The 26,078-nt window shown below is 42.5% G+C and overlaps 1 protein-coding gene and 1 pseudogene across 2 annotated transcripts in view; one reads left to right on the top strand and one right to left on the bottom strand.

Annotated features, from left to right (window-relative positions):
• Positions 1-25,234, bottom strand: part of FGF14 (fibroblast growth factor 14) — a 600,501-nt gene extending 575,267 nt beyond the window's left edge. For both annotated transcript variants that reach the window (XM_024754004.1, XM_024754006.1), the window contains exon 1: positions 25,027-25,234. In XM_024754004.1, coding sequence (XP_024609772.1) covers positions 25,027-25,234 — 208 coding nt within the window. The remainder of the gene's footprint in view (positions 1-25,026) is intronic.
• On the top strand, positions 9,875-10,570 carry LOC112405557 (40S ribosomal protein S6 pseudogene; annotated as a pseudogene).
• Positions 25,235-26,078: the final 844 nt, after the last annotated feature.

Genomic DNA, 26,078 nt, shown 5'->3' with positions numbered 1-26,078 from the left:
AGTTGAGTATTTAATAATGATGCTGTATACTGACTTTTAGTACCTAGATCCTTCTAAAGGATTAAAGGAAATGCAAAAGCACTCAAATGAGTTGATATACAGGTAAGTGGTCTCAGGATAGATAAGTTCCTAAGCAAGAATGCAGGTGTGTATGTATCTATGTGTGGTCACATAGAACTTTCTCTAAAAATTCTTCTCTAAAATCAAAGAGCTTTACAAAACCAAACCCTCACCATTCCCCTTTCAGTATATTTGAAGTTTCCTAGATGGCATATTACTCTCCTAAGAAGCTAGTGCATTTCCAAAAGGGTCTACCCAACGGGTATGGGCAGGTAAATACAAAAATAATCTGTCCATTTCTTCTGTTTCCCCAGGTACAAGAAATTGAAATGATCATGATACTCCAAGACAGAGCAGAATGTTCATCTGAGTCACACCAAGTAACTTGATTACTGCTGAAGTAAAATTTGAAAATGATTGAAGTGATTTTTATGATCAGCCTTTTGGAAGTCATTCAAAAGTGCTGCAGTACTACTTCAAAGAAGATAATTCAAATGTCACTCCCTCTTCAGTGTTATTTATCAGTAGCTGAGTATTAAATTGGGAAGCTTGATTTATGTTATGTAATTTAACTAGCATATAATTTAAACACTCATAATTAAGTCACTATTTGAATAAATGGAATAAACATAAAAATAAGTTTGGTAGTGAGGTGCTCATCTCCAGAGGAGTTCAATCAGACTGGAAAAACATTTGGTAGAGATTTTATAGAACAATGGCTCTGAACCTTGACTGCTGCACGCTGGAATCACCTAAGGCAGCGGTCCCCAACCTTTTTGGCACCAGGGACCAGTTTTGGGGAAGACAATTTTCCCATGGACCGGGGCGGGGTGGGGGTGGCGGGAGGAGACAGCTCAGGCGGTGATGCGAGCGATGGGGAGCAGCAGATGGAGCTTGGCTCGCTCGTCCTGCTTGCCCACCACTCACCTCCTGCTGTGCGGCCCGGTTCCCTGGGGCCTGGGGACCCCTGACCTAAGGAGTTTTTAGAAAGACTGATGCCCAGGTCCCGTCCATGGAGATGCTTATAAAACTGGACTGAGGCGAAACTTGAACACTGGGTTTTTGAAGCTCCTCAAGTCGTTCAAATAGGTGGCCAAGGTTGACCCCCCTGCTACAGAAGGAACTCAAGCACTGGATGGAAGGTTGAGACAGGTGACATATCAGGACCCTTCCAACCCTGACAATCTAAGTCTGACTGCAGCATGACCCATGCTACAACATAGTACTAGATTAGACCTGAAGTTTCTTTGGATGTGCAAATTCGGAATAAACTGCTTCAGTAATATTGTTTCCTGGGTGTAGTATCCAAACACAAAGAGGGTGCTACAATTATTTACACCTCCTCCTTATAGTATCCTATCTTCTCTAGATTACACATTGAAGAGATATTAAAAATGAATAATTCAATCAAGTCAATTATTAAGTATCTTCTGAGGATCTACTATCCACACGACACTCCTCTAGGTACTGAACATTAGATAATGAGTTACTGATCTCACTGGAGTCTCAGAACTTACTGGACTTTACAATTTAATAGACACAAATGGCTGTAATACAAAAATAAGGTAAGTGTGTTTGAAGTTTAAGTGCACGATAGTTCATTTAAGAGATTATGTCCAGTTGTGAAGGAGGGGTAATGCAGGCAGAAGTATTTTCTTATCAGTGCAAAATCCATACCTTATGTATTTTTTTTTTTTTTTTTTTTTTTTTTTTTTTGGGCACGAACCCGTGTCCCCTGCATCGGCAGGCGGACTCTCAACCACTGCGCCACCAGGGAAGCCCCATACCTTATGTATTTTATTGAAGGAGAATAAATATCAAAGTAAAATTCTAAAGATGTAGGTCAGACTTTAGGTATATCAACAAGTAGGTGTGTCAGACTCTTTCACCTCCCTAAACATTTACTGAAAGGGATTTTGTTATGCAAAACCTTCTAGAGGCTTTTTAAATCAAGGGCTAAAGTGAAATCTTCTAAAGTAACACAGATCTATTGGTAGTTTATGCAGTTTAAATTCCCAATAACTTGAAACAATTGCATAAAAATAGCCAGCTAGCTAGTGAAACATGCTGATCCCACAGTATAAAGAACACTTGAGATATGAGAGAATGTCAATTAACAGACATTTGCTGAATTCTACTGCAGAAAACTAAACTTCCACACACGAGAGTTTAGACAGGCAGAACAATGTACCAGAGCTGTAGTTAAAGGACGACTTGGACTAAATAAATATATCATAACTACTGGCCAGTCATTTCAGCTGACCATACCCAGCAGAACTGGAAATGCAGAGAATGCTAGGAAAGGTCACTCACTCTGATAAAAAATAATACCTCTGCTACCACAGTCACACCGCCCAAATGAAATCCACATCCACATGTGGTTTTGGTTAATCTTCACCGCTAGACCCAGGATCAATCTAGGGGCAGATGCTCCGGCAGGAGGCAGGAGGAAACTGTGCTCCGTATCCCTAATTCCAGCACAGGGTACCAATCACAGCTGTGATCAAATCAGAGCCGGCAGGCAGTGCAATACCGATAATAAAATGCTTTAGCTAAAGGGATAAGACTTTGGAGTATACTAGTGACTGGAAAGTCAGCTCTTTGACACGAATTATAATTCTTTAATGATAATGATGTAGAAGACTAAGCAAGGTTTTATCAATTTTAAAAAATCAAGTTAAATCTATCATATAAAATCTACCTTCTAAATGAAGAAAATTAAAGACCCGACCTTCAGATGATAAGACTGTTTATATGGGAAGCTACATTTGGAAGTATAAACTGTAGTTTCTATTTTAAGACTGTGTCCTCCAAATTCCAGTAATGAAAAATATTCACCTGAATTCCTTTCCATACAAGATAACCACTTCTTAGTTTAAGAAAACCCAACCTCAACTCAGCAGATAAAGTATCAATAAAAGCCCACTGGGCTTCCCTGGTGGTGCAGTGGTTGAGAGTCCGCCTGCCGATGCAGGGGACACAGGTTCGTGCCCCGGTCTGGGAAGATCCCACATGCCGCGGAGCAGCTGGGCCCGTGAGCCATGGCCGCTGAGCCTGCGCGTCCGGAGCCTGTGCTCCGCAACGGGAGAGGCCACAGCAGTGAGAGGCTCGCGTACCGCAAAAAAAAAAAAAAAAAAAAAAAAAGTCCTCTGCCTTCTTTTTTCAATCTTCCTCCTTAAAAATATCAACAACAGATTAAAAACTATACACATAAAACAAAAAAATCGTAACCAAAGGAACAGTGTGCCCTAATGAATCTTCTTTCTTTATTGAGTTCAAACCCTACAGAAAAGAAAAAAACTATTAATTCAGAAGCTGTAGTATCTAGAGGCCATTTTTCACACTGATTTGCAAATTCTAAGCAATAAGTCAGCTGGTTCTGCTGTCAATAAGCATGCCTGGCTGGCTTCTTATTTTATGCAGCAGTGGAGTCTGTACGCACCCTGTTCCAGGCTGTCTTCTCCTTTCCCTCTCTCTCTCCTCTGTCCTATGTTTTCAGTTACCGGCCACACACTGATGATGCCAGCATGTCTGTATGTGGCCCAGGCCTCTCTTCTGAGGAGTAGCTACAACTGCCTACAGTCTACAGTGCTCTTAAAGATGTAATTTCCTCCTGCACAGCCTCTTCTGGAAAGAACTCCCATTACTATAATAATTCTAAATAAATAAAGTAAGTAAATACTAAAGGAAGCACAAAGTAACTTTCAGTGAAACTTCATTGCTCCTGGTATCATATTAAATATTCAATGGGAAACCAGTTAAATAATTAGTAGTTGATGGACATTTTCAATCAGGTCATTTTCACTTGCTAGGTTCTCTAAACTATATTTTCCCAACACGCTGAAATTTTGTGTTGTCCAGTGGTATTCCTAAGAAAAAGAGAAGTCTGGTTTTTGTTATCACTCCCAAGTAATAAGTAGCCATCACAAGCCCAGTGGCTCCAGGTCTTAGAAACAGACCCCGTCACCTGAGTCCTGAAGTGGGAAGTGTGCTCATGGGGTCCAACCTCTCTCCCAACCAAGACGGGATTCTCATTTACAAGCAGAGCGTTTCCTACAAGGCCCCTGAAAGAGGCAAATTCAAGCTAGACTTTAAATATTAGGTTATTTTTACTCCTAAAGAAAATAAATGAATGACAGAGCCTAAAGTATTCAGGTAGGAACAAAGAAAGGGGCTACAATTTTCACAGATAATACAAAATTGGCAGGATAAGCTATTTATAGTTTTCAGGGTATAAGCAGCATGTCCAGTAGCAAAAGTAAGACTTAAATGCACAATGGTGGGGGGATGGGTAGTGAAATGAAATGAAAGTTCAGGAGCAAAAGAAAGACTTAAATGCACAATGGTGGGGGGATGGGTAGTGAAATGAAATGAAAGTTCAGGAGCAAAAGAAAGACTTAAATGCACAATGGTGGGGGGATGGGTAGTGAAATGAAATGAAAGTTCAGGAGCAAAAGAAAGACTTAAATGCACAATGGTGGGGGGATGGGTAGTGAAATGAAATGAAAGCTCAGGAGCAAAAGAAAGCTCAAAACTACAAATGAGATTCTTAAATCCAAAGAAGTTAAAAAAAAAAAGTTGGGCAGTGACTCTTAGCAGAACAATGATAGGAAAGGTTGCTTTAACATATGTTTCATTCATTTATAACTAAGGTAAAAAGCCTCAGAGAATGGGAACAACCCATAAAATTTAACTCAAAATTTTTGAGGTAATTATTGTTAGGTATAAGCAATTAAGGAAGATAATAAAAAAATAAACTATACATATTAGAAAAGCATATAAAATATTTTAAAATACTCATTTTGGTATATACAGATGACTAAGACTCAACTCTGTAAGATACACAGGAAAGGCAGATACTGAAATATTCTATCACAGATATTTGACAATGTTCTTTAGCTCAAGAAAAATATATGAACTCCAAAACTGTCTGTTTGCAGCCAGTCCCACTCTGGGCAAAACACAAAATGTTCCAGGCTCCTTTAGGCCCTGAAGGCTTGTGAGTAAAGACCTGGTTAGGCCCATAGTGTATAAAAGGAGGCTCAGTGAGAACACAGATCCTACTGGGCCTCTGAATCTGTCTTCGTTCAACCTTTACTTGGACACTTTTTAAGAATTCATTTACGTATCCTATAGTATTAACTATAGATAAAACTTTAAAATATTATATTAATTAACAAAAAATAATAATTTTAGCATGGGTCACCCACTGGAAAACGTAGGAAAGAAACTAAAATTGTTTCTGAAAAGGAAATGGGGTGGAAGGAACTGATAAATAAATCAATGTCCATGTGGTAGGTATTTTGTTAGGTGCTTTATTTACATATTCTCCTTTAGTCACTACAAACACACAAGGGAAGTATTCTCCCTCTACTACCAAAAACAAAATAAGCCAACAAACAAAAACAACTCTGAGGTACAGAGAAATTACAGCTACACTTCCAATCTTTATCTAACTCCAAAGCTCGCACACACACTGCCGTCCTTGTCAGTAAAAAAAAATACATAACAGCAACCAAAATTAGTTTTAAAATATAAACCTATCTAACAGTAGTTGTCAAAGAAAGACAGTAAGAACACAGAGGCACTGAGTGGTCTTTAGACAGGGGTCAGAGAACTAGCCATCTCAATCAATAGGGCTGGGGACACCTTGGCCAGCACAAGCCAAAAGAAGATAAAATCATCTGACTTGGACTTGTACCAGAAGGTCCTTCTATAATATGGAGGAGGACATAAAAATCTGAGGTTTTTCTATGCTTCCTATTAAAGGGAAATACCCAGGCAAATCAAAATCCAGATTTTTAAATGTTTCATTTTTTAACACAATAATAATATCATCAAAAACCTCTATTAAAGTGGTTATTTGCACTCAGAGCTCTACTCCCCAGTTTAGATTGGAGATATCTAAATTAAGGACATTAAGAAAAATATTATTTTCAAGTAAATCAAACATTCTGAACGCACTCATTCAGCAAACCCACGAGGCATCTGGAAGTATGTTTCACACCACAGAATAAGGAAATAGCAAAGAGATATGCCTATGTTTGATTCACCTGTATATCACATGTACACCTACATAATGTGGAGATATATACACACATACGCATATGCACACACACACATGCACAGAGAATTCAATGGGCAAAAATTTACTATATGTTTCTGGATGTTAAATGTGCATATAGATTAAGGCAAAAGAACGCCAGCATGCTAACATGCTGTTAACGATTCCACCTGTTCTTAAATTCTGGGGGTCCAAATGAACAAGTTAGGAAGGTGAAGTAAAAACCATCTCATAACTGCACTCTTCCCTGGCAATATAATTAAAAATAAAACATTTTTTGATATCAGAAAACAAGAAATTTAGCTTTGAAGGAAAAATTTATTATCTCCCTTAAGATAATAAAACTGAGATCTTCCAAAGCCTTTTAGAGCCTTAGCCATGTCTCCTGAGCTGCATCTCCCCTTTGGGTATCTCACTTAATGACGGCTACAAGAGAGGGAATACTGGCACTGCTCTGAGTTTAATACTCTGGTTCAAGTAAAGGTGAATGGCCCTTCTCTTAATTCTCTAGTGCACAGCCAAGGCAGGGCTGCAATACTTAAATGTAAGGTAATTAAATATTTGGATATCACACAAAGGAAATCAACACAGAGTATCATGGAACTGGATAATCTAGCTTACACTTTACCTGTTTGCAGCTTGGAGTTCAGTACATGGATGCCTCCCTACTCAGCATCCAACCTGCCAAAACTGCCTAATTACATCTAGCAACCTAATATCCAAACCCAAGAGAAGTATTACAGAGAGCATGAAGTTTCTTTTCCTATACAGTTAATTCCCACTTTCAGGGTTCAAGTTCATGTCTGAACCTTTCCACGTATGATTGGCCCTGAGAACGTCCACCTGCTGTAGGAAAGCCTCTGCACCTTTACAGTGACAGGACTTTACTGGAGAATAGGGTGATTTTTTTTTTTTTTTAACAAAGCACAGTAAGATATAACAGGAGGGGCTGTTCTCTTACAACTTTAGATGACATTCATATCAAATATCTTTTGCATGAGATATTTAAGAGGTGAACCAGAGTAAATTTAAATATCAATAAAAGTAAAATGTATATCTCACAGTGAATTCTGAGCTTCATGGCATTAACATTACAGCTAAGCAAACAAATTCTATGTAAATATAGTATCATATTGTCAGTATATTAATGAAATGCCCATGCTTTGAACATAGATAAACATAGGTAAGAAGAGTCAGAGCAATATTTTAATCAGAGATAAATATATAAAAATTGCTCATTCCCTATATCTATAAATAGTGCTTTATTTTCACAATGGTATTAATTTCCTTAAAGTGCTTATAAGTTTTATAAGGGTATTAATTTTTTTAAGCACTTATAGGCTAAACTACAGTAAAAGTAGGCATTATTCATTAAATAAGTATACCCAGGGACTTCCCTGGTGGCACAGTGGTTAAGAATCCACCTGCCAATGCAGGGGACACGGGTTCAAGCCCTGGTCCGGAAAGATCCCACATGCCACGGGGCAACTAAGCCCGAGCACCAAAAGTACTGAGCTGGCGCTCTACAGCCCGCAAGCCACAACTACTGAGCCCACTCACCACAACTACTGAAGTCCGCGCACCTCGAGCCCGTGTTCTGCAACAGGAAAAGCCACTGCAAAGAGAAGCCCGCACACCGCAACGAAGAGTAGCCCCTGCTTGCTGCAACTAGAGAAAGCCCACGCGCAGCAACAAAGACCCAATGCAGCCAAAAATTAAAAATAAATAAATTTACAAAAAACAAAAAGAGAAGTATGCCCATTGAGAGCCAAGTAAACAAATTTAAAAGTACAAAAAATGCACAAAGACCCCAAGGGTATTGCTAGTCGGTTTTGTGGGAAAATAAACCAATTTCCAGTCATAACCTATTTTACAGTTGTTGCTACCTTCACTGTATTTTTCAACTTAAAAATGTACCCATAGAGTCTGTCATAAAGAGTGAAGTAAGTCAGAAAGAGAAAAACAAATACCGTATGCTAACACATGTATATGGAATCTAAAAAAAAAAATAAAATGGTTCTGAAAAACCTAGGGGCAGGACAGGAATAAAGATGCAGATGAAGAGAATGGACTTGAGGACACGGGGAGGGGGAAGGGGAAGCTGGGACGAAGTGAGAGAGTGGCATGGACATATATACACTACCAAATGTAAAATAGATAGCTAGTGGGAAGCAGCCACATAGCACAGGGAGATCAGCTCCCTGTGACCACCTAGAGGGGTGGGACAGGGAGGGTGGGAGGGAGACACAGAAGGGAGGAGATATGGGGATATATGTATACCTATAGCTGATTCACTTTGTTATAAAGCAGAAACTGGGCTTCCCTGGTGGTGTAGTGGTTGAGAGTCCGCCTGCTGGTGCAGGGGACACGGGTTCGTGCCCCGGTCCAGGAAGATCCCACATGCCACGGAGCGGCTGGACCCATAAGCCATGGCCGCTGGGCCTGTGGGTCCAGAGCCTGTGCTCTGCAATGGGAGAGGCCACAACAGTGAGAGGCCTGCATACCACAAAAAATAAATAAATAAAATAAATTAATTAATTAAATAAAGCGGAAACTAACCTACCATTGTAAAGCAATTATACTCCAATAAAGATGTTAAAAAAAAAAATGTACCCCATTTACCACGAAATGCTATCTAAGGACCGCTATGGACTCTTTATTCTATTTGGAATACTCCAGCCCAAATCCGTCCCTCATTTGGTCCAACAATCAGAATCTCCTGACATAACTGGCAGTGGCAAAGGGAAGACGAAATGGGAGAGAAAAGGGGAAGGAGGGTGGATGAGTTTACTCTGTCCATCTCTACCAATATTGCTTCCTTAGCTCCAGGACCGACCATCCCCAGCAACTCTTCCACCTTTATCTAACCTTCCAAATCCCCTCTACTCCCCCTAGAAAGACTAAGATACCATATATTTGGAGGTAATAAAACTAACTTCCAAGTTACCTAAATGGCCTACTTATTTGAGAGAAGTTTAAAGTGCTAGTTAGACTGTACCGATCCACAATGTCCAACGCCAAGATGCCTAAGAAGCCTGATATAGGAAGTAGACATACCTTACTGCTCAGCCATTCCATCCTATGCTGCAGATCTCAGCAACTAATTTTACTTCTTTTTTTTAATCTAATGGCATTTATTGAGACTAGTTCCCAAGTTTTACATCACTTGATAAAAGGAACTGACACAGCAGAAAGGTTTCCCTGATAGACCCCGTGGGGCTCAGTGCTTAACACAGAGGAAGAGACTTCCTTCCTTGGACTGTATCTAGGCCCCTGCTGTGACCAGAGAGACAACAGTAGAATCATTATGTGTACCTAGGGTTATTTCTAACTCATGAACCTGCCACACTAAAGGCCTTTTCCTGGGCTACTGTTTCTTCATGTTTGAGCTGACCTCTAACAAGGATGGTGCTAGTTACACTTAACATTGGTTGATGTGGTCAATCCAAGAGATGCAATGCACAAGTGGCAGTCTCAGAAGTAGACACCATCACAGACACACTGAACCGTACCATTTGTTGGTGCTCATTACGGCCCGTGAGGCTGCAGCGGGGCTGGGCCATGACCTTTAAAGTAAGAATGTATTTGTGGTAGCTTTCCTTATTCTAATTTACTATGATTTCGTTATTTTTGGTATAGAAAATTGTGCTGGTGATAACCTACACACATGGACCCTAGGGTGTTTTTCAGTTCAAGTAACTGGAAAATGAGTGAAGTTTCTGTGTAATGAAATGGGAGGTGTATGTTGGCATGAACGAAGAAGAAACCTTCATTCGTACCTTTTATGAGAAGCGTGTGGCCACAGAAGTTGCTGCTGACACTCTGGGTGAAGAATGGAAGGGTTATGTGGTCCAAATCAGTGGTGGAAGTGACAGACAGCGTTTCCCCATGAAGCGGTGTGTCTTGATCCATGGATGAGTCCGCCTGCTACTGAGTAAGGGGCATTCCTGTTACAGACCAAGGAGGACTGGAGAAAGAAAGCGCAAATCTATACAGGGTTGCATTGTGGAGGCCAATCTGAGCATTCTCAATCTGGTCATTGTAAAAAAAGGGGAGAAGTATATTCCTGGACTCACGAATATTACTGTGCCTCGTCGCCTGGGGCCCAAAAGAGGTAGCAGAATCCACAAAGTTTTCAGTCTCTCTAAAGAAGATGATGTCCGCCAGTATGTTGTGAGAAAGCCCCTAAACAAAGAACGTAAGAAACCTAGGACCAAAGCACCCAAGATTCAGCGTCTTGTTATTCCACGTGTTCTGCAACGCAAACGTTGGCGTATTGCTCTGAAGAAACAGCGTACTAAGAAAAATAAAGAAGAGGCTGCAGAATATGCTAAACTTTTGGCCAGGAGAATGAAGGAGGACAAAGAAAAACGCCAGGAACAGATTGCCAAGAGACGGAGGCTGTCCTCTCTGAGAGCTTCTACTTCTGAGTCCAGTCAAAAATGAGATGTTCTAAGAGTAACAAATAAATAAGATCAGACATCACGAAAAATATATATATATACGATAATATTTAAAAGTATTTCTACCAATTATAAATTTAAAAGAATACAAGAAAGAAAGGGTTAAAGATCCGTCTTATGTTAAAATTGTAACAGAGAAAGCGAAAGCATCGTTAGGCAAAAAACTGTTACCAAGATTCACAGAGGTAACTCCTCCTGCTTTGAGTAATAAAAATAAGAGAGTAAGACTATGATGCACTGAGCGAGTTGAATGACCCTAATTTCCTTTCCTGAAGGTTCTCACAAATATTAGCGGGCACCAAGACACTGAGTAAGCAAGTGTATGTATAGCTGTGGCAATCCGTATGACGCAACATGGACTGTGGCATCTTTAGATGCACATTTTAATTTTTTATTCAAAACTATGTTAATGCAACAACATTCAGACCCTTTACTTAACTCTGTAGCATTCAGACCTTTTGCATTGTGCAGCTATTGCCTTTACACTAATTGGCACCAAAAAAAAAAATTTGTTAAATCACTCGCTCACTACCCACTGAAATGACAGAATTCAGGCTTATGCTGCTAATTTGCTCCCAGCACAGGGTGTCTACAACTGTTATCACCACCTAAAATGAATCCCTTCCTTTACTTGTATGAATTATGCTTGTGACCCTACAAATGTGCATTTTATAAACTTATAAACTAGGATCTCTAACAAGGATCCCAGTTCTAAATCAAAAAAATTGAAACTGCTGCTTATAAAGCATTACTAGTTATGTATTTGTAAAGTTTAAATGGCCATTGAGGATTGAATTAGTGCTCTTGTTTTAACAAGTGATATTCCTTAAAATATTATTTTCTAAATTGTGTGGCATTCTTAAGTGTTAAGATAACCGAGAAATAGATACTGACCCTCTAAAACACAATTCAAATTTTATAACAGAAAGGAGCAGAAAATCAAAATCCATTTCCAAAAGTTGTGCTTTTAGCAAATTGCTCCTTAATGCATCTCTCCACTAAGCAGCGGTCATCAAGGGTTCCTCAAACACAGATCTGCTGCTAGCGCCAGAGCAGTTCATCAGGATTCTCGTGTAAGAAACTGTGGTTCAAATTGCTGGAAATTTCCCTGTAGCCAAAGAGCCTGTGACATTTTCAGTCCAGCGATGTTTCACTAGAAAACATCATCTTACTGGGAAGTTAACTGCTGCCCCAAGTACCTCAGGTGCTACAAACAAAGTTGTTCCGTCTTCCCACTCCAGAAACATTCTCTAGTTCACTGATTTCTACCACATCCAGCCTAACTCCTCTGCCAGGCTTTTGGACTCCAAATTATGATTCCTCTAATACCCCAGCATAAGATTCCATTAACATTCCCCAAATCCCCAACCATGAACCTTTCAGCCCTTAACTTTCACTCACATTGCTCCCGTTGCCAAGAATATACTTATCTCTCCTGCCAAATGAAACACACTTTCAAAAGTCAGCTCAGGTCACACTTCTCGACAAGATTTCCCTTTCTTCCCGGCTCATCTTTGATGGGTCTCCTACAGACACCCCGTGGCCGTCCATCTTTCAAGACTCTCTCATTACTGGTGTTCTCTGTACACTGAGCTTAAGTACTTTGGGGCCAGAGACCAAATCCTTACGGAATGTTTTAAATCTCTCCCAGTAACTAACATGGAACTTACCACAAATAGTTATTTAATAAATACTAATAGGTTTATTGTATGGATTGTATATTGTCTGTCTTCTCAAAACCTCAGGATCATTTTCTAGATAATTTCCAAATATATTTTTCTCTATGTTAAGTGCATCTTTGGAACAACAAGAATGGCAGTCCTGAAGAAACCAGAAAGGGAAGAAAAGGTTGCTGTGCAGAAACAGATTTAAAGAACAACTTATGCATGGGATTTCTGCTCTGTCTCCTAAGAGCTTTTGACTCAGACTATCTTCACAAGGATATCTGCATTGCAGACAACCTTGCACTCTAAAGATAGTGCTTCCAGGTTAGAGGACGATTCCCCCCACCCCAGGATAATAAAGACCATGGCTCCCTGCTGGGCAAAGGTTGGGCAGTTTTGAAAGACATTCCTTAAAAAAGAAGGGGAATTTCCTAAACTCAGAGGTCCTCAGCTGTGACACAAATCCACTGTGTGCAGGCATCCACCTCGGCTACTCAGCACTGCCCCTGGGAGATGTTAGGACAAGGGAAACAAGAACGGGGTGCCTGTTGTGCCCTGAGTGATACAGTCCTTTATCTCTGACCCAGGAGCCTCCGTCCTCAGCCAGCATCTCTGTAACTGGGCCGGGTCGGCTTGCGAACCGTTTGTAGTTTCGGGCAACTTTTGGATGTTAACTAAAAGTGGGTGCGTTCAATTAGGAGTTTCTAGTTTACAAAAGAAAACAGAAGTTACCGCATGGAAGTCTACACATCTCACGTGCGATGGTATAGGTGGATCTCAAAAACAACGTGTGGAGTGAAAAGAGCAAACTCAAGGGCATGAGGACTCCAGGATCTGAGGCTCTAGTACAGGCTAAGGTAAAGTCAGAGAGCAGAACGGTGGTTGCCCCTCACAGAAGGCACGGGTGGGAACTGAATCGAACTGAGAATGAGGTTTCTGGGTGATGAGAATATTCTATATCTTAAATGGGGTGTCTGGCACAAGGATACACACAATAGTCAAAAGAAATCAAACTCTACAGTTAAGAGCTGTGCATTTTAATGTATGTAAATTACGCTCAATAAAAAAGCATCACAAATTCTAAATATCTGAACATGTTGCTAACACTGAATATGTTGCATTCCCCTTTAGTTTCAGGATATAATGATTCACAGAAACACTGAGACAACACCAGCCACTTTCACATATACGCTTTGAACACAGTCTTTAGGGCGGTAGCTGCAATACAGGAATTTAAGAGGATGTCTCTGGAGGAAGACTGCTTGGGTTTCAACCACTGGCTGGGTGCCATCAGGCAAATTCCTTAACTTCTTCATGCCTGGGCGTCATTCTTTTTCAGATAAATATAAGAAAAATTCCTACATATGGTTTTTGAGGTCTAAATTAGGTAACATAGATAAAGTATCTAGTACATAGAAAGCATCCTATAAAGCTAGTTTTTTATTATTACTTAGAGCATAACTACTAATACAGGATTCAGAAGAATTCAGGATATTTCTGTTCAAGTAGAAGAGTAATAAGTCTTTTAAAATCTAGTAAGTTTAAAGGCATTCATTAGTGGGACTATAAGGTAGAATAATTATAATAATATCCCCAAATTATTTAATTATATAACCTATTAAAGCAATAGATCCACATCACAGTTTTTTTAACATGTTATCTGAAGCACAGAAAGAAAAAAAATTAAGTCAAATAAATGCTGCTTTGGGTGTCTCTAGTTCAGACAGATGTGTCTCATTTACTGTCTGACAACTGTATTGTTAGAATTTTTTGCCTTTTTCCCCTAATGTAATACATGTAAAAGTTGAAAAGCCAATTGAATACTAATCCCAGCCTTGCCTGAAGAGTTAAATTGATGACAAACCTTTCAAAAGACACAACTAAAGGAAAGATGTGAAAGGACAAAATCTCGAGTAAGACAGTACAAATACAAGGAGAGCGGGACAAAGCGGGACAATCCTCAGTGATGGAAAACAGAGAAGCAGGACTCCACAGCTCTGCAGAGCAGGCCACACTCCCAACTTCAGCGCGCATGTTAGGGGTTCACGTTCCCATGAAAAGGCACGTGTGCCACAGATGGACCAGAACCACCTAAGCACTGTGTTCTTTAAGATGATTCCCAAGATTTTAAAAGGAAATATAATTAGGAAAGATAAAATAAATAATAAACAATCATGATCCCCTAAATTTCTATCTTTTTCAAATTTATTTATTTTTTAATTTGTTACTGGACCTTTAAAATATTTCTAACATTTAGTATCCATTCTATTAAAACATATTTCCAATATTTTATATCTATTATTATATATCTGATGTATGAGGAATTTTATGTCACTTAATTGGCATATGAGTAGAAAGTTTAAATGTAAAAGAAAAAATAATTAAGAAAATGTTGCGGCAGAATGACGGTAACTGCTGAGTGTTTAATTCGGAAAGTGACTCAGGCCTCCTAGCAAACAGAGCCCTTTCTTTGCTTACAAGCAATAACACCTGCGGTACAACAGAAACACAACCAAAAAACATGAGTTTCAGACTCTGAAATAAGTGGCTGTTTAAGAAAAAAACAGAAACCCTACAAATGTTTTAGTCTTTGAGCCTTCTTATTTTCACATTTCTTCTTTTTTAAAGTACGACAGTAGTATGCCACGTGCTCCACACAGGAAGTGGAAAGAATAGAGATTTCAATCCGTCCCAAACTACACTTTATCTAAGAGGCAGCATTACAGAAGAGGCTAGCTACCACACACTTCAGTGATCCACTGTAATTGTGCAGACAACAAAATGTTACAGGGGGAAAAAGGCATTTTAATTACAACTACATTCATTGCTACCCAAGAAGCAGGTGCACAAACTTACGTACGTAAATTCAATAAAGTTCACACTTCCTTCACTTTTCTTGCCAGACCTGAATAATCTGAAAAATTGGCTTTTAATTGTATTATTTGACTCCTCAAATGGAACAAAGTATTACACACAAATCACCGACTATCAACAAAGAACTGTATATCATTTAAAACAAAAAAACCTCTGACTTATCTTTATTGTAAGGCATTTTTTTTTATCCCTAAGGACTTTCAGCTTTGGAGTCAAGAAAACAAACCCTTTATCCCAGAGCAATTCTCCTAGAACTGCCTATTTAAATTACGATCTAGAAGGAGAAACTTGTCAAAGTTTTCTACTTGCTATTAAAAGTTGCCACAGCCCCTTGAATACAAACAGTCTGGAGAGAGTCAGGTTTTTGCTCTGTGCTTTGAGGAGACAGGAGTGGTCTACTGGCAAATGGTCAGTGGCTCGGCGGCATCAAAAGGAACGGTCCATATCAAACACCTGTGGTCAGAACATCCCAGACACCTCCCTCTTTTCCCTTCCCAAATTCTAACTGGCCACTGGGATAGAGGGACTCCGCTTCCTCTCCAGCCCCTGTCACTGCCTTATTTTTGACCTCACCACCTCCTCTGTGGCCTTTCTTACCTTCAATCCCGCTCCACGCAAAGATATTTTCCACACTGTTGCCATAATGACTATCTAAAGGGTAAAGCTGACCGAAAGGCTTCAAGATTCCAAAACAGCTTTACTGAAAGATTCACTGCAAATGGCTAATGAAAAATTAAGGACACAAGAGGCACCTAAAACAAAAGACACTAAGTAGTAACTTCTACTACTCCCGCTATCCGTCATCGCAGTCCTCAGTCTGTTCGTCCTCTATCTGAATTGCCTTTCCACTCTGAAGAAACTACAAGACCATAAACAAATTAGTGACAGTAAAGATGCGCCCACACCTACCTTTGAAGGGTGGCCCCCAAATGCGCCCCTCTCAGAGTTCATGGGACTCCAAGGGATTCTCCAGGAAACCAGTAAACCACTACCAGTTATTCTCTTAAGCAGCCAATAGGAAACTCAAGTTAAAATTAGTGAAAAACCTTGCCAAATTCAGGTAGACGCCAGAGCTACACTCTTTAAACCCCACTTGCTCTGGAGCCTAAGAAAACTGGCAGATGCCAGAGAATTCTTACCAGAGTCAGCTCTCCTGCATCTCTGTCTGTAGTGCCCAGTTGAGAGAGGAAGGGAAAATCTCACGCTGTTCCTTCCTTTCCAAGATTCACTGGTTGTGGATCCTTTCTCTCCCAGGGACAGCTATTGCCTTCTTGTTTGTCTCATTTTGGGCCTTGAGAACTTGGCCTGGGAACCGTCAGGCTGAGGGCCCTCAAAATACGGCCGGACAGAAGTGTGGATTGCACTCCACTTGCAGCTAGTGTCCTACTGATCGTTGCCAGCGCTCAGGGGAACTAAGTCTTTCTTTGGCTACCTTTGGATGTGGCTCTGCATCTTGGGAGGGTAGGATCTTTTGCCCACTCTCTGGGGACACCTCTTGAGTCCAACAGGTTGTTCAGTACTGCCAGGAATATTTACTGTTTGTCTCGGCTGAAACCTGACAAGATATTTGAAAAAAAAAACACAAAAAACACTTTTTTTTTAAGTAGCTCTACTGTGAGAAGTTGGCCAGACTGGGAGCTGATATTCAGAGCCTGAAAGGAACTTTTTTTGAGGCCTCCTCCCTTAACCTAAGTGAAAATATGTATACCCAGAAGGAAAGACCTTCCAAAACAAAAAGCTCTAAATCTAGAACACAGAAATCTTTTTATTTCCATATTAGTTGAAGACCTTCTCCCAGATCTAAAGATGCAAACAGAAGATAATGTAGCTGGATGGGTGATCAGCCCTTTGATGTCATGAAGGTTGCAACTCAATTCTTTGAAGAATTAAAAACAACTATCCCTGTCTCAGGAACTGAGTCTTTGTAAGAACACAAATGCAGCTACTGAAGCAACTCAAAGCCCATCTATCCTTTATACCAATCCCAAAACCTCCCCTATGCTGGCACATATTGTAAAATTCTGGATTTAGGAAACGAAAGTCCTTCCTGGAGGCACTTACTTTCTTTCCCTGTGCCTTGAGATGTAAATATTCTACCCAGTCTTCTTGAGAAACTGATGGCCAGTTCTTCGAAAAGCAAACTTCAGGGAGGTAATTCTTATCATAAGGGGAACAAAAAAAAGGTACAAAGACTATTTGGAAACTAGGCCAACGAAACGTCTTTAAAAAGTGTAAAGCCATCTGAGCAGGTAACCTTAACCTACTCCATCCGCCGAAACACAATTTGGATCTAGCTGTTCTTTTATAAACTAGTGAGCTTGCCTTATCATACCCTCAAAATAGTCTTTTTCAACTTCTAAATATACAGTGAAGTTGTGTGTGTGGGTTTTCAGATGTGAAAATGCTTGTGATTCTTCCCAACAGTCCAAGATAACAGAAGGAAAAACAAGCCAAGGTAGGTGGAGTCCTCTCCAAAAAATGTTGAGACTGCAGGAAAAGACACCTGGGGAATACAACAGATACAAAAGAATGCCATCTGTTTCAGCACCAACCACACAACTCTGTAAAATGCATGAAGAGCTCTTGGTGGTGTCACCAGTAAAATACAACGCGTGTCTTCTTCCAGGGCTCAAAGCTGTGTACTGTGCTTTCCTTACCACTCAAAACCGGCTCTTGGAAGAGTCACCTCTGCACCGGCAAGGAGTTGCCACACCTCTGCAAGGTCGGTCATGAGCCCGCAAGTGGCCTTCCATCTCCGATTGCCTCGGGTTTAAACTACAACTTAAATATACTCAACACAGTCCAGGAGAGGTACAGGGAAGAGGGAAAAGTTCATTCAGAATCCAGATCGGGTGGAAAGTTACGAGACGCTTGGAACATGAGAGCGGGGGCCGACCTGAGATTATTCTAATCAATGCCCTTGCACTGCAGTCGAAGAAACTGAGGCCCAGAGAATTTCAGGAGCCCTCCTCGGCCTCCCAGTAGCTAGTGCGGGCTGGACTCATGCTCTCCCAGTCCGGAACTTGGGCGCATCCGCCACCTACCTAGCTCCTTCCTCCCGCCCAGTCCCTTTTCCTCTAAACCCTGCAGTGCGTCGCGGGGAGGTGGCCACCTGTGGGAGAGAACCAAACTCTTCCTTCGCCCTTCAGCCCGGGCACGCACTGAGGCGCGCGCGAGGTCGCCGGCCAGGTGCCCGCCAAGGCGCGCCGCGTCAACAGCCGGAGCGGCCCGCGTACCCCGTCTGGCCCACCCCGCGGCTTCCGGCCACGTGGTTTCCATAGCAACGGCTGCGCCGGCCTCCGAGCCCCCAGAGACGCTCCAGGGTCAGAGGTCATCCCTGTGGCAACGGAAACCTCCCGCGCTACGGCGGCGCGGACGGGTCGTTTCCGCCGCATTGCGCCGCAGAGCCCCAGACGCCCCGAGGCGTGGAGCGCGGGTTGGCCGGTCCCGGGAGTTCTGGCCGCGGGTCACAGCGGAGGAAGGCGACGCGTCGCCTGCGTGCCTCCTCTCTTCGGGGCTCCATTGGGCAGACTCCGAGCCCGGCTCCGGCCAGATCCCCGAGGGGCCCGACTCCTGGAAGCAGATCCGAGCCGCAGAGGTGGCCGGCTCGCGGCGAGCAGAAAACAGTCCACGTCCCGCTTGCTGCTCTGGCGAGCGGGGCTCTGCCCGAGTCGTGCGTCCGCCTTTGACGGTGGCTCCAGAGGGCGGAAGCTGAGTAGCTGAGTGTGGTTTTGGGAAAGCAGGGCGCCACCAAGTTTGCAGATGACTGCTTTAAAACGGAAAAGAACAAAATAGGAAGGGAGGGGGCACCTCCTTTCAAAGCAAGTGAAACTCGAGGCTGTTTAGGTGCTGTCCACTCTAGAACGGAAACATGCCACGTCGGATGGGCCCAGTGACCATCTTCACAGAAAGGAGTTCAGACAGGAAGAGAGAAACAATTCAAGTTCACTCCACTGTTTTTCGGAATGCCTTCCTTTTGGAGAACATTAAAGATCAGAAAAGAAAATGAAGGGGGGCTCTGGCAGAGGGAACCAAATGGTGTCCTAACACTTGTTATTTAAAGGGTGAGCGGGCCAGGAGGGGTAAATGCGCTTGTGTGTTTGAGGAAGGCCTGAGCCCAGGGAATGTTTGCAAACCATGTTTCAGGATGCCCTGGCGCGGAGCATGAAGAGAAAGAAGGCCACTAACAGCTGTTTTTCCTTCTTGGTTTTACCATTTAGAAGCCAAATTCTTGGTTGGCACTGCTGGAAAGGAGTAGGCGTTAAGTGAACTTCACCAAGTAAATTGTATGACAGTGGCAGCTACAGTCCCACAGTTAACTTTCTCAGAAAACCCTATTTTTCACCGTTAGTTCATTTAATACAAATGTATTGAAAACCTGAGACTTATCATAACCTGAGTTTTTGACAGGGGACAGCGATAAACGCAACAGTGCTCAACAATTGTTAGGTGACTTTCTTCGATGGTGTTAGTAGGTTAGGTAAACAAAAACGTCAGTGTTCCCTGTAAAACATGTCTGCACTATGCCTCCATTTTTGCTTTCATGTTTAGGAAAGCCCTAAGGATTCCTCCTTTCAACTCCTCTTCCTTCATCATCCTACCTTTTACTTCTGGCCAAAGCAGAAAATTAGTTTGTACCAACCAGAGAAATATACAGGGAGAACATCAAGACATACTTGGTCCTTCAAAAGCAGAATAGCAAAAAAAAAAAAAGTTAGTGCATCTCTGGAGGCATATGGAGGAACTGAGAAGTCGCCCTCAGACAATTCCCTGCCGTTCTGTGCTCAAGTTCAACTCTTATAACTAAATGTAGTACACGGTACACAATCTAAAACCCTAAGAAACACCACACAGACCATGGCACCAGGCAGATAGACGTGTCTGCAGGTATTTCCCTGGCCCACTGTCCCTCCTGGAGGTGGTACTAAGTTGGGCTCAAAGGTTTTATTAAGAATATAGACACGATGCAATGTCTCATTTAAAACTTAGTAGAGGAGCTTCAAATATACTGTTCAAACATCCCAACTGTTTCCCCATAAACCATAAGAAACTATCTTGAATAAATGCTTCCATTTTGAGACATCTACATATTTATAGAAAGCTTATGAGTCAATTGAGTGAGTTATGATGCCAAAATGTACAAAGGAGCAAAACCTTTGGTTGTTGTCCTTGTTACAATATGTATAAAAACACTTCACAAAAGTCCTCAGTGTGTGTGTTGCTAAAACACGGAAGACTGGGTTTGAACATTTTTAAAGGAGTGGCTCCGCATAGGAAATGTGAACTATAGAATTAGCTTTAGCACCTTCTGAAAGCAATGCATCATTTGAACGGATGTTCTCAGGGAGGCTGCCTAAGATGAGAACAGGCTGGATATGGGTACAACTAAAGTGATCTCCACTGTTAAAACCAAGTTTAGATGATCACTGATTGGATTTCACACTTGTTAACTTGGATATAAATTAAAACAAACATAAAACAAAACAGTCGGCACTCCCAACAAATCAATACTTGGAAGCCTACCTAACATGTCATCCTTTGGTTCAGGAAGTGCTACTGCCTGCAAAATTCGTTATGCTACTTCAGTAATGAAGCTTCCTAGATGGAATCCAAGGCCAACTCATATTACATGGAATCCCACGCTGAACGCAAGCATATTAGAAAGACAGGACCTTACATCTGTTTGGTGTTCCAGCCATGCAGTCTGAATTTGATGTCTCCATTTTACATATGCTCAGTGTTTAGAAATGCACAGGTTATGTATGGCCCATTTGTGGCTCACCCAGCTCTACAGGAACCCAAGATGAGTCGGCAGGCAGAGGAGAAGGGGTGAAAAATGCTTTACACCTTTTTCTTCTCCCTCTTCCTATTTTCTCACTTCTCAAAGCCATGACCGCCCCTAGGTGTAAAGCAAGTAGCTTTAAAAGAGTAACATATATTTAAATGAGTAACAGTGGCACACCAGATGTTTTTGGCACCTAAAACAGCTTAGTCAAAGGCAAAAGCAGAGCTGGAAGACACCCAAAAAAAGTAGGAAATAGAAAGTGACAGTGACTTCTACCAAGCCCTGCTTGTTTCATCTCAAAGTTTCATGGCAGAGACGGAGACAGTTCAGAAGAGGAAACACTCAGGGCCATGAGTTTGTGGGATTTTCTAAATGTGCTCTGCAGAACTAGGTCTAGGGCATCCGCTTCGTACCCTCCTTGCCACAAACACTGGTACCCAATAAAATTACATCTGGTTACAATTTTTCTTAAAATCTCTGCTTTCCAAAATCCTATCAAGCCGTGGAAGTTTGTATGTGTGAGTAGCTGTATATATTTGAGGGTTTGTGGCTTCCTTTGCCTGTTGGACATTATGTATCTGAAGAGACATCCATGATACGACCTTCATATTTATCTTTAGTGTGGACTTTTTAAAAAAATATTTATTTATTTATTTGATTGCCCTGGGCCTTAGTTGTGGTAGGTGGGCTCCTTAGTTAGTTGTGGCATGCAAACTCCTAGTTGCGGCATGCATGTGCGATCTAGTTCCCCAACCCTGGCCCACTGCATTGGGAGCACGGAGTCTTAACCACTGCGCCACCAGGGAAGTCCCCTATTGTGGACTTCTTTTTTCCAACCATATTTATTTCCTTAGCAGCCATTGCTCAGATTTCAGTGACCTAGATTATTTCCCAAACTGGCCTGTGACACATGTCGGTCAGTCCAAACTCTCAGTACTAATTTAAAGAAACGTATCAAGCCCTCCTCCAGGCAAAGTGTGTTGGACTCAGTATTCCCTATTTAATGATCTGCCTAAGATACAGTCACCTTGTATAACTCATGCAGTGACAGTTGAAGCAGGTAACATCTATTCTAAACATATAGCTATTCCTCTACTGGGAAAATAAGGGAAGGTAGGACATGAAGCGTGTGTGTGTGTGTGTTCTCTGATAAGAGTTCTATTGTGAGATATTGGACATGTTTATGAAGACAGTAAATTTACTTTCTATCCAGGATTTCTAAGCTATTGCAATTTATTTTAAAAAGCATATATTGTGCAAATATAATCTTCATGCTCTTTTCCAGTTAACTTTTACATAAAAACAACTAAAAAAAAACCTACTTAATTAACACCTCTTATTTAAACATGAATTAAGAACTTTTGGGTAGATGAGTAACTTTGCCCTTAAGTTCATGACTCTATCATTTGCTTATTTCTACACCAACCTGATTATATAGCAGTGCTCTGAAATTCCTTTCAGGAACCCCTGACTGAACTGCCTGTACTTCTTGACAACTTAAAGCAGTGGGAATAATCAGTAAAACATTTTATAACTTACAAAGATTGGGAAGAAAAATTCATCTAATAAGAAGTCGTTACACCAAATTCATGGTCCTACTACTGGTATGTGCAGGTATTCTGACAAGCTTCTTAGTCTGAAACCAGTTAATTGTCCTCGTTTTAGATTTAAGATAACGTAATAGGTAGTAGTCAATCTGTTCTTTTTGGTTTTAACAGTTAGGAGGATTTTAGTCTTTGTTTTATTTCAATTACCCAATTAACTTCTTAGTTATACTGCTATCTTGGGATCAAAAACCTGCAAATGATTTTAGGCTTCATGTTAATAGCAGAAGGAGAATGGAATTTACCAACTACAATCCTGAAAGGGAATGGCTAGACACGGGATGGTTTAAGCTCAAAAGGCAAAACTTTTAGAAGGTGAGATACATAGTGTGACACATTAATGTCCCATTTAAAAAATAATTTACAAAATGCTCCAACTCCAAGGTTGGAATTCTCACCCCTGGCAATCTAGGACTTAAACTATCCTAGTGGAGTAGTCGGAGCCGTTGTTAGACAGAGTTTGAGTTAACCCATCAGTTCACCCCCGAGTACTTTAGCATTCATAAGCTGCAAAATAAATTGCTCTAAAAATAAGTCATCATTTGTTTGACACCTTCCAAATGCCTCGGAAGGAAAAAAAACAACCTACTTTATTCCAGAGAGATGAAAGTGGGTGGGGTGGGGGAGGTGTAATAAAGAGATCTTGAACCGTGTATCGGTGAAACTTAGTGTTTCCAGTAAAACTGTTTACAAAAAAAAAAGACATTATCAAAGGCAGTAAGGAAACTTACTGTTCCATGCTGAATTATTGCCCACTCTCCAGTACTATGGAGGGACTGACTTCAAGAACCCTAAACAAATGGCCAAGTCTAAAGAAATGCTTTTCTAGTAGTCCTGTCTCAGAGGGAGCTAAATCTTTTCAAAGAAGAACACAAGAAGGTTTCAAAAACCAGTCATTTTACTGTGTGAGGGAGGAACCCCACCGCAGCCCTTGGCTTGTCCCACTTTAGGAAGTCTTGCCAAAAGGGTCTTCGCGTGAACTTGAGATGGTAGTGTTGCAGATCTAGCTATGACCAAGGCATCAGCAAGTGCTGGGCTTGAGGCGGGGTTAGGGTACACCTGACAGCCCAACTGGAGACGTGGTTGGTAAGGTGACCACACTGCTTTCTCGTTGGGTAGCTCTCAGGATCATCTCAGAGCTGCTAATCACCCGCAGGCGGCAGCTCACTGGGAGCGCGCCGCCCAACTAGGCTGCATTAGGCAGCTTCGGAGGCAGGGAGGCGGCAGCCACTTGCTGCCCGGCCGCTGGGGCTCCGGGTGCCAGCGCGGCCCCTGGTGGAGCTCGGGGTGTCAGGGCGCCCGCGGGGAGCCATGATCTACTACACCGCAGTGCCAGCGTCAGGAGCCTCGGACACCCGGGCTGCCACTGCAGGACGGCCAGGGCCCCGCCCCCAACAGGGCCCCAGACATAGAACACCCAGCCCGGGTACCTCCCCGGCCTCAAGCGAACCGGGGGACACCACACACCCCCTGCCGCTGGCGCGCGCGGCTCCCGAACCCGCTGCACCCAGCCTCCTCGCCCGTGCGCCGCCTCCGCCACGCAGCCCTCCGGCCTGGCCTCCCGGGGGTTGCTCGCCCACAGCTCCGCGGCCGCCCCCAAATGCCTCAGACTGAGATAGCGGGAAGTGAATCCCGGGGACCCGACTCCCCGAATCACCTGCATTTGCATTTCTTATGTAATGTACTGCAAGTTTCCCGGTTGGAGCCTTTTGGAATGGGGGCGCACGATCACCAGGAGGCTGAAGCAGGGACCCGGGGCCAGGCTCATCCCACCCGGGGGACCCAGACGCCGGGCTAGAACACTGCTTTTTAAAAGGGAGGTTTAAATTACATATACTAGAGAGACCGGGCTTGTCTGCTCCGTCTGGGGTTCCCTCCCGGCATGAGCCCTGCTCAAGTTTTCCCAGCGGCAGGAGCGTCGGAGGCAGACGGGGGAAGGAGTTCATACTTCGGCACGCGGAGCTAGACGGGGGCGGGAGGCGGGGGCTGACGGAGGAGCGGGGCCGCGACGGAGGGGGCCTCTTTCCTTTGGTGAAGGTGATGGGGTGGCGAATATTGTGCAAGCTACTCAGAAAGTCTAGAGCAGGTTCTCGGCACCGAGTTACGTCCCCGGACCTGCAGCACGAGTCAGGGGAGCTCGCGGTTCTTTCTCCTGGCAATTACCGAAGCTTCAACTGCCTCGGGCCAAACCTTAAGCCATAAACCCTTCAATATTCCACCAAACATCGTCAACCAGATACATTCCAAAAAAAGAAAAGGAAAAAAAAAAGTTTCCTCCTCCCTCCTAGTGACGGATTGTGTCACAGCCAAGAGATGCTGGTAACGATTTGGGGCTCACAGACGCCGATCCAGCTGTTACTTGTTTATCCACGCAACACCTCTATACACAACACTGTCCTGGTCCTTCTCTGTTTCCCCTGCCTTCCTGCATAGCCGAACTGCAGATCTAGCTCAATGAGCAACAGACAGGTTATTATGAGGAAAAACATAACATGATGCATGTTTTGCTTACCAGTTGGGTTCTTGTTTTTCTTAAGACTCTTGCCACAAAGACACTGCAGCATATGCGTTCCTTTGCTGAAAATGTTCCAAAGAAACCACATTGATTTGGGCGAAAAGCAATCCAGCAGCTTAGACACCCTGAGAAAGAAGAGATCCTTGTGGTTGCATAATAATAATTTGAAATCAGTTCTCCTGAAGAGGGGCACCGGTTTTACCATAGGAAAAACGATAATATTCCGGATCTTCTCCCAGTTTTTTCCCCTCACGTGGTATATTTCTTTGAGACTTCTCAGAGATTGTTTTTTTTCGGCCAGGGTGAATGATTTATCCCCTTGATCACCACTGGATTATTACCAAAGGGTTGGCAAAAAAATCCTTTTTCAGCTTGAAGCCAAACAAAAAAGCAAAGAAATCCCAACTGAGACCAGAACTAATCAGGGAGAACAGTAATGCACAAAAGATCCCCAAAGAGAAAACCATAGCCTTTTAGTTGATCGCTATGAGGCTGGGTGAGTCTGCAGGAGTCAAAGCAGGATTCATCTCACTGAGAGAAGACTGCCATTGTGTAGTCCCTAGGAGAGAAGGAAAGGAAAAAAAAATAGAAAGAAAGAAAGAAAGAAAGAAAAAAGAAAAAGAAAAAAAACCACCAGCACACATACACACACCAATACCACCTCCGAGTCTGACAGCCGAAGACACAGCCTCCCTTCTCCCAGTGTCGATTTTTTTTTTTTTTTTATAATCAATCGCCAGTGCTCAGGGGGATCGGATTGAACCTGCAGTTCTCAACCACCACGAAGAAAAGATGCAAATCTAGGTGACCCCTCCCCTGGTCAGGCTGGTAGTAGGTAGAGAGCGCCTCGGATCCCCTGCCGCCTTCCTCTCTCTCTCTCCCAGTTTCCAACAACGGTGAGCATGAGGAAAATCTCCCCTCCGGATTCCTCGCCCAGCCTTGGATGTGAGTTACCGGCATTAGGGGGAGGAGGAGGGGTTGAAGTTTGCATTGAAAAGACTGGCTTTCCATGACGTAGCCACGTGCTTTCAGACCCGTCACCAGTGAGA

Source organism: Neophocaena asiaeorientalis, unplaced genomic scaffold, assembly GCF_003031525.2.
Source record: "Neophocaena asiaeorientalis asiaeorientalis breed wild unplaced genomic scaffold, Neophocaena_asiaeorientalis_V1.1 scaffold684, whole genome shotgun sequence".
NCBI classification, from domain to species: Eukaryota; Metazoa; Chordata; class Mammalia; order Artiodactyla; family Phocoenidae; genus Neophocaena; species Neophocaena asiaeorientalis.
This window is presented reverse-complemented; position numbering and strand designations above follow the sequence as displayed.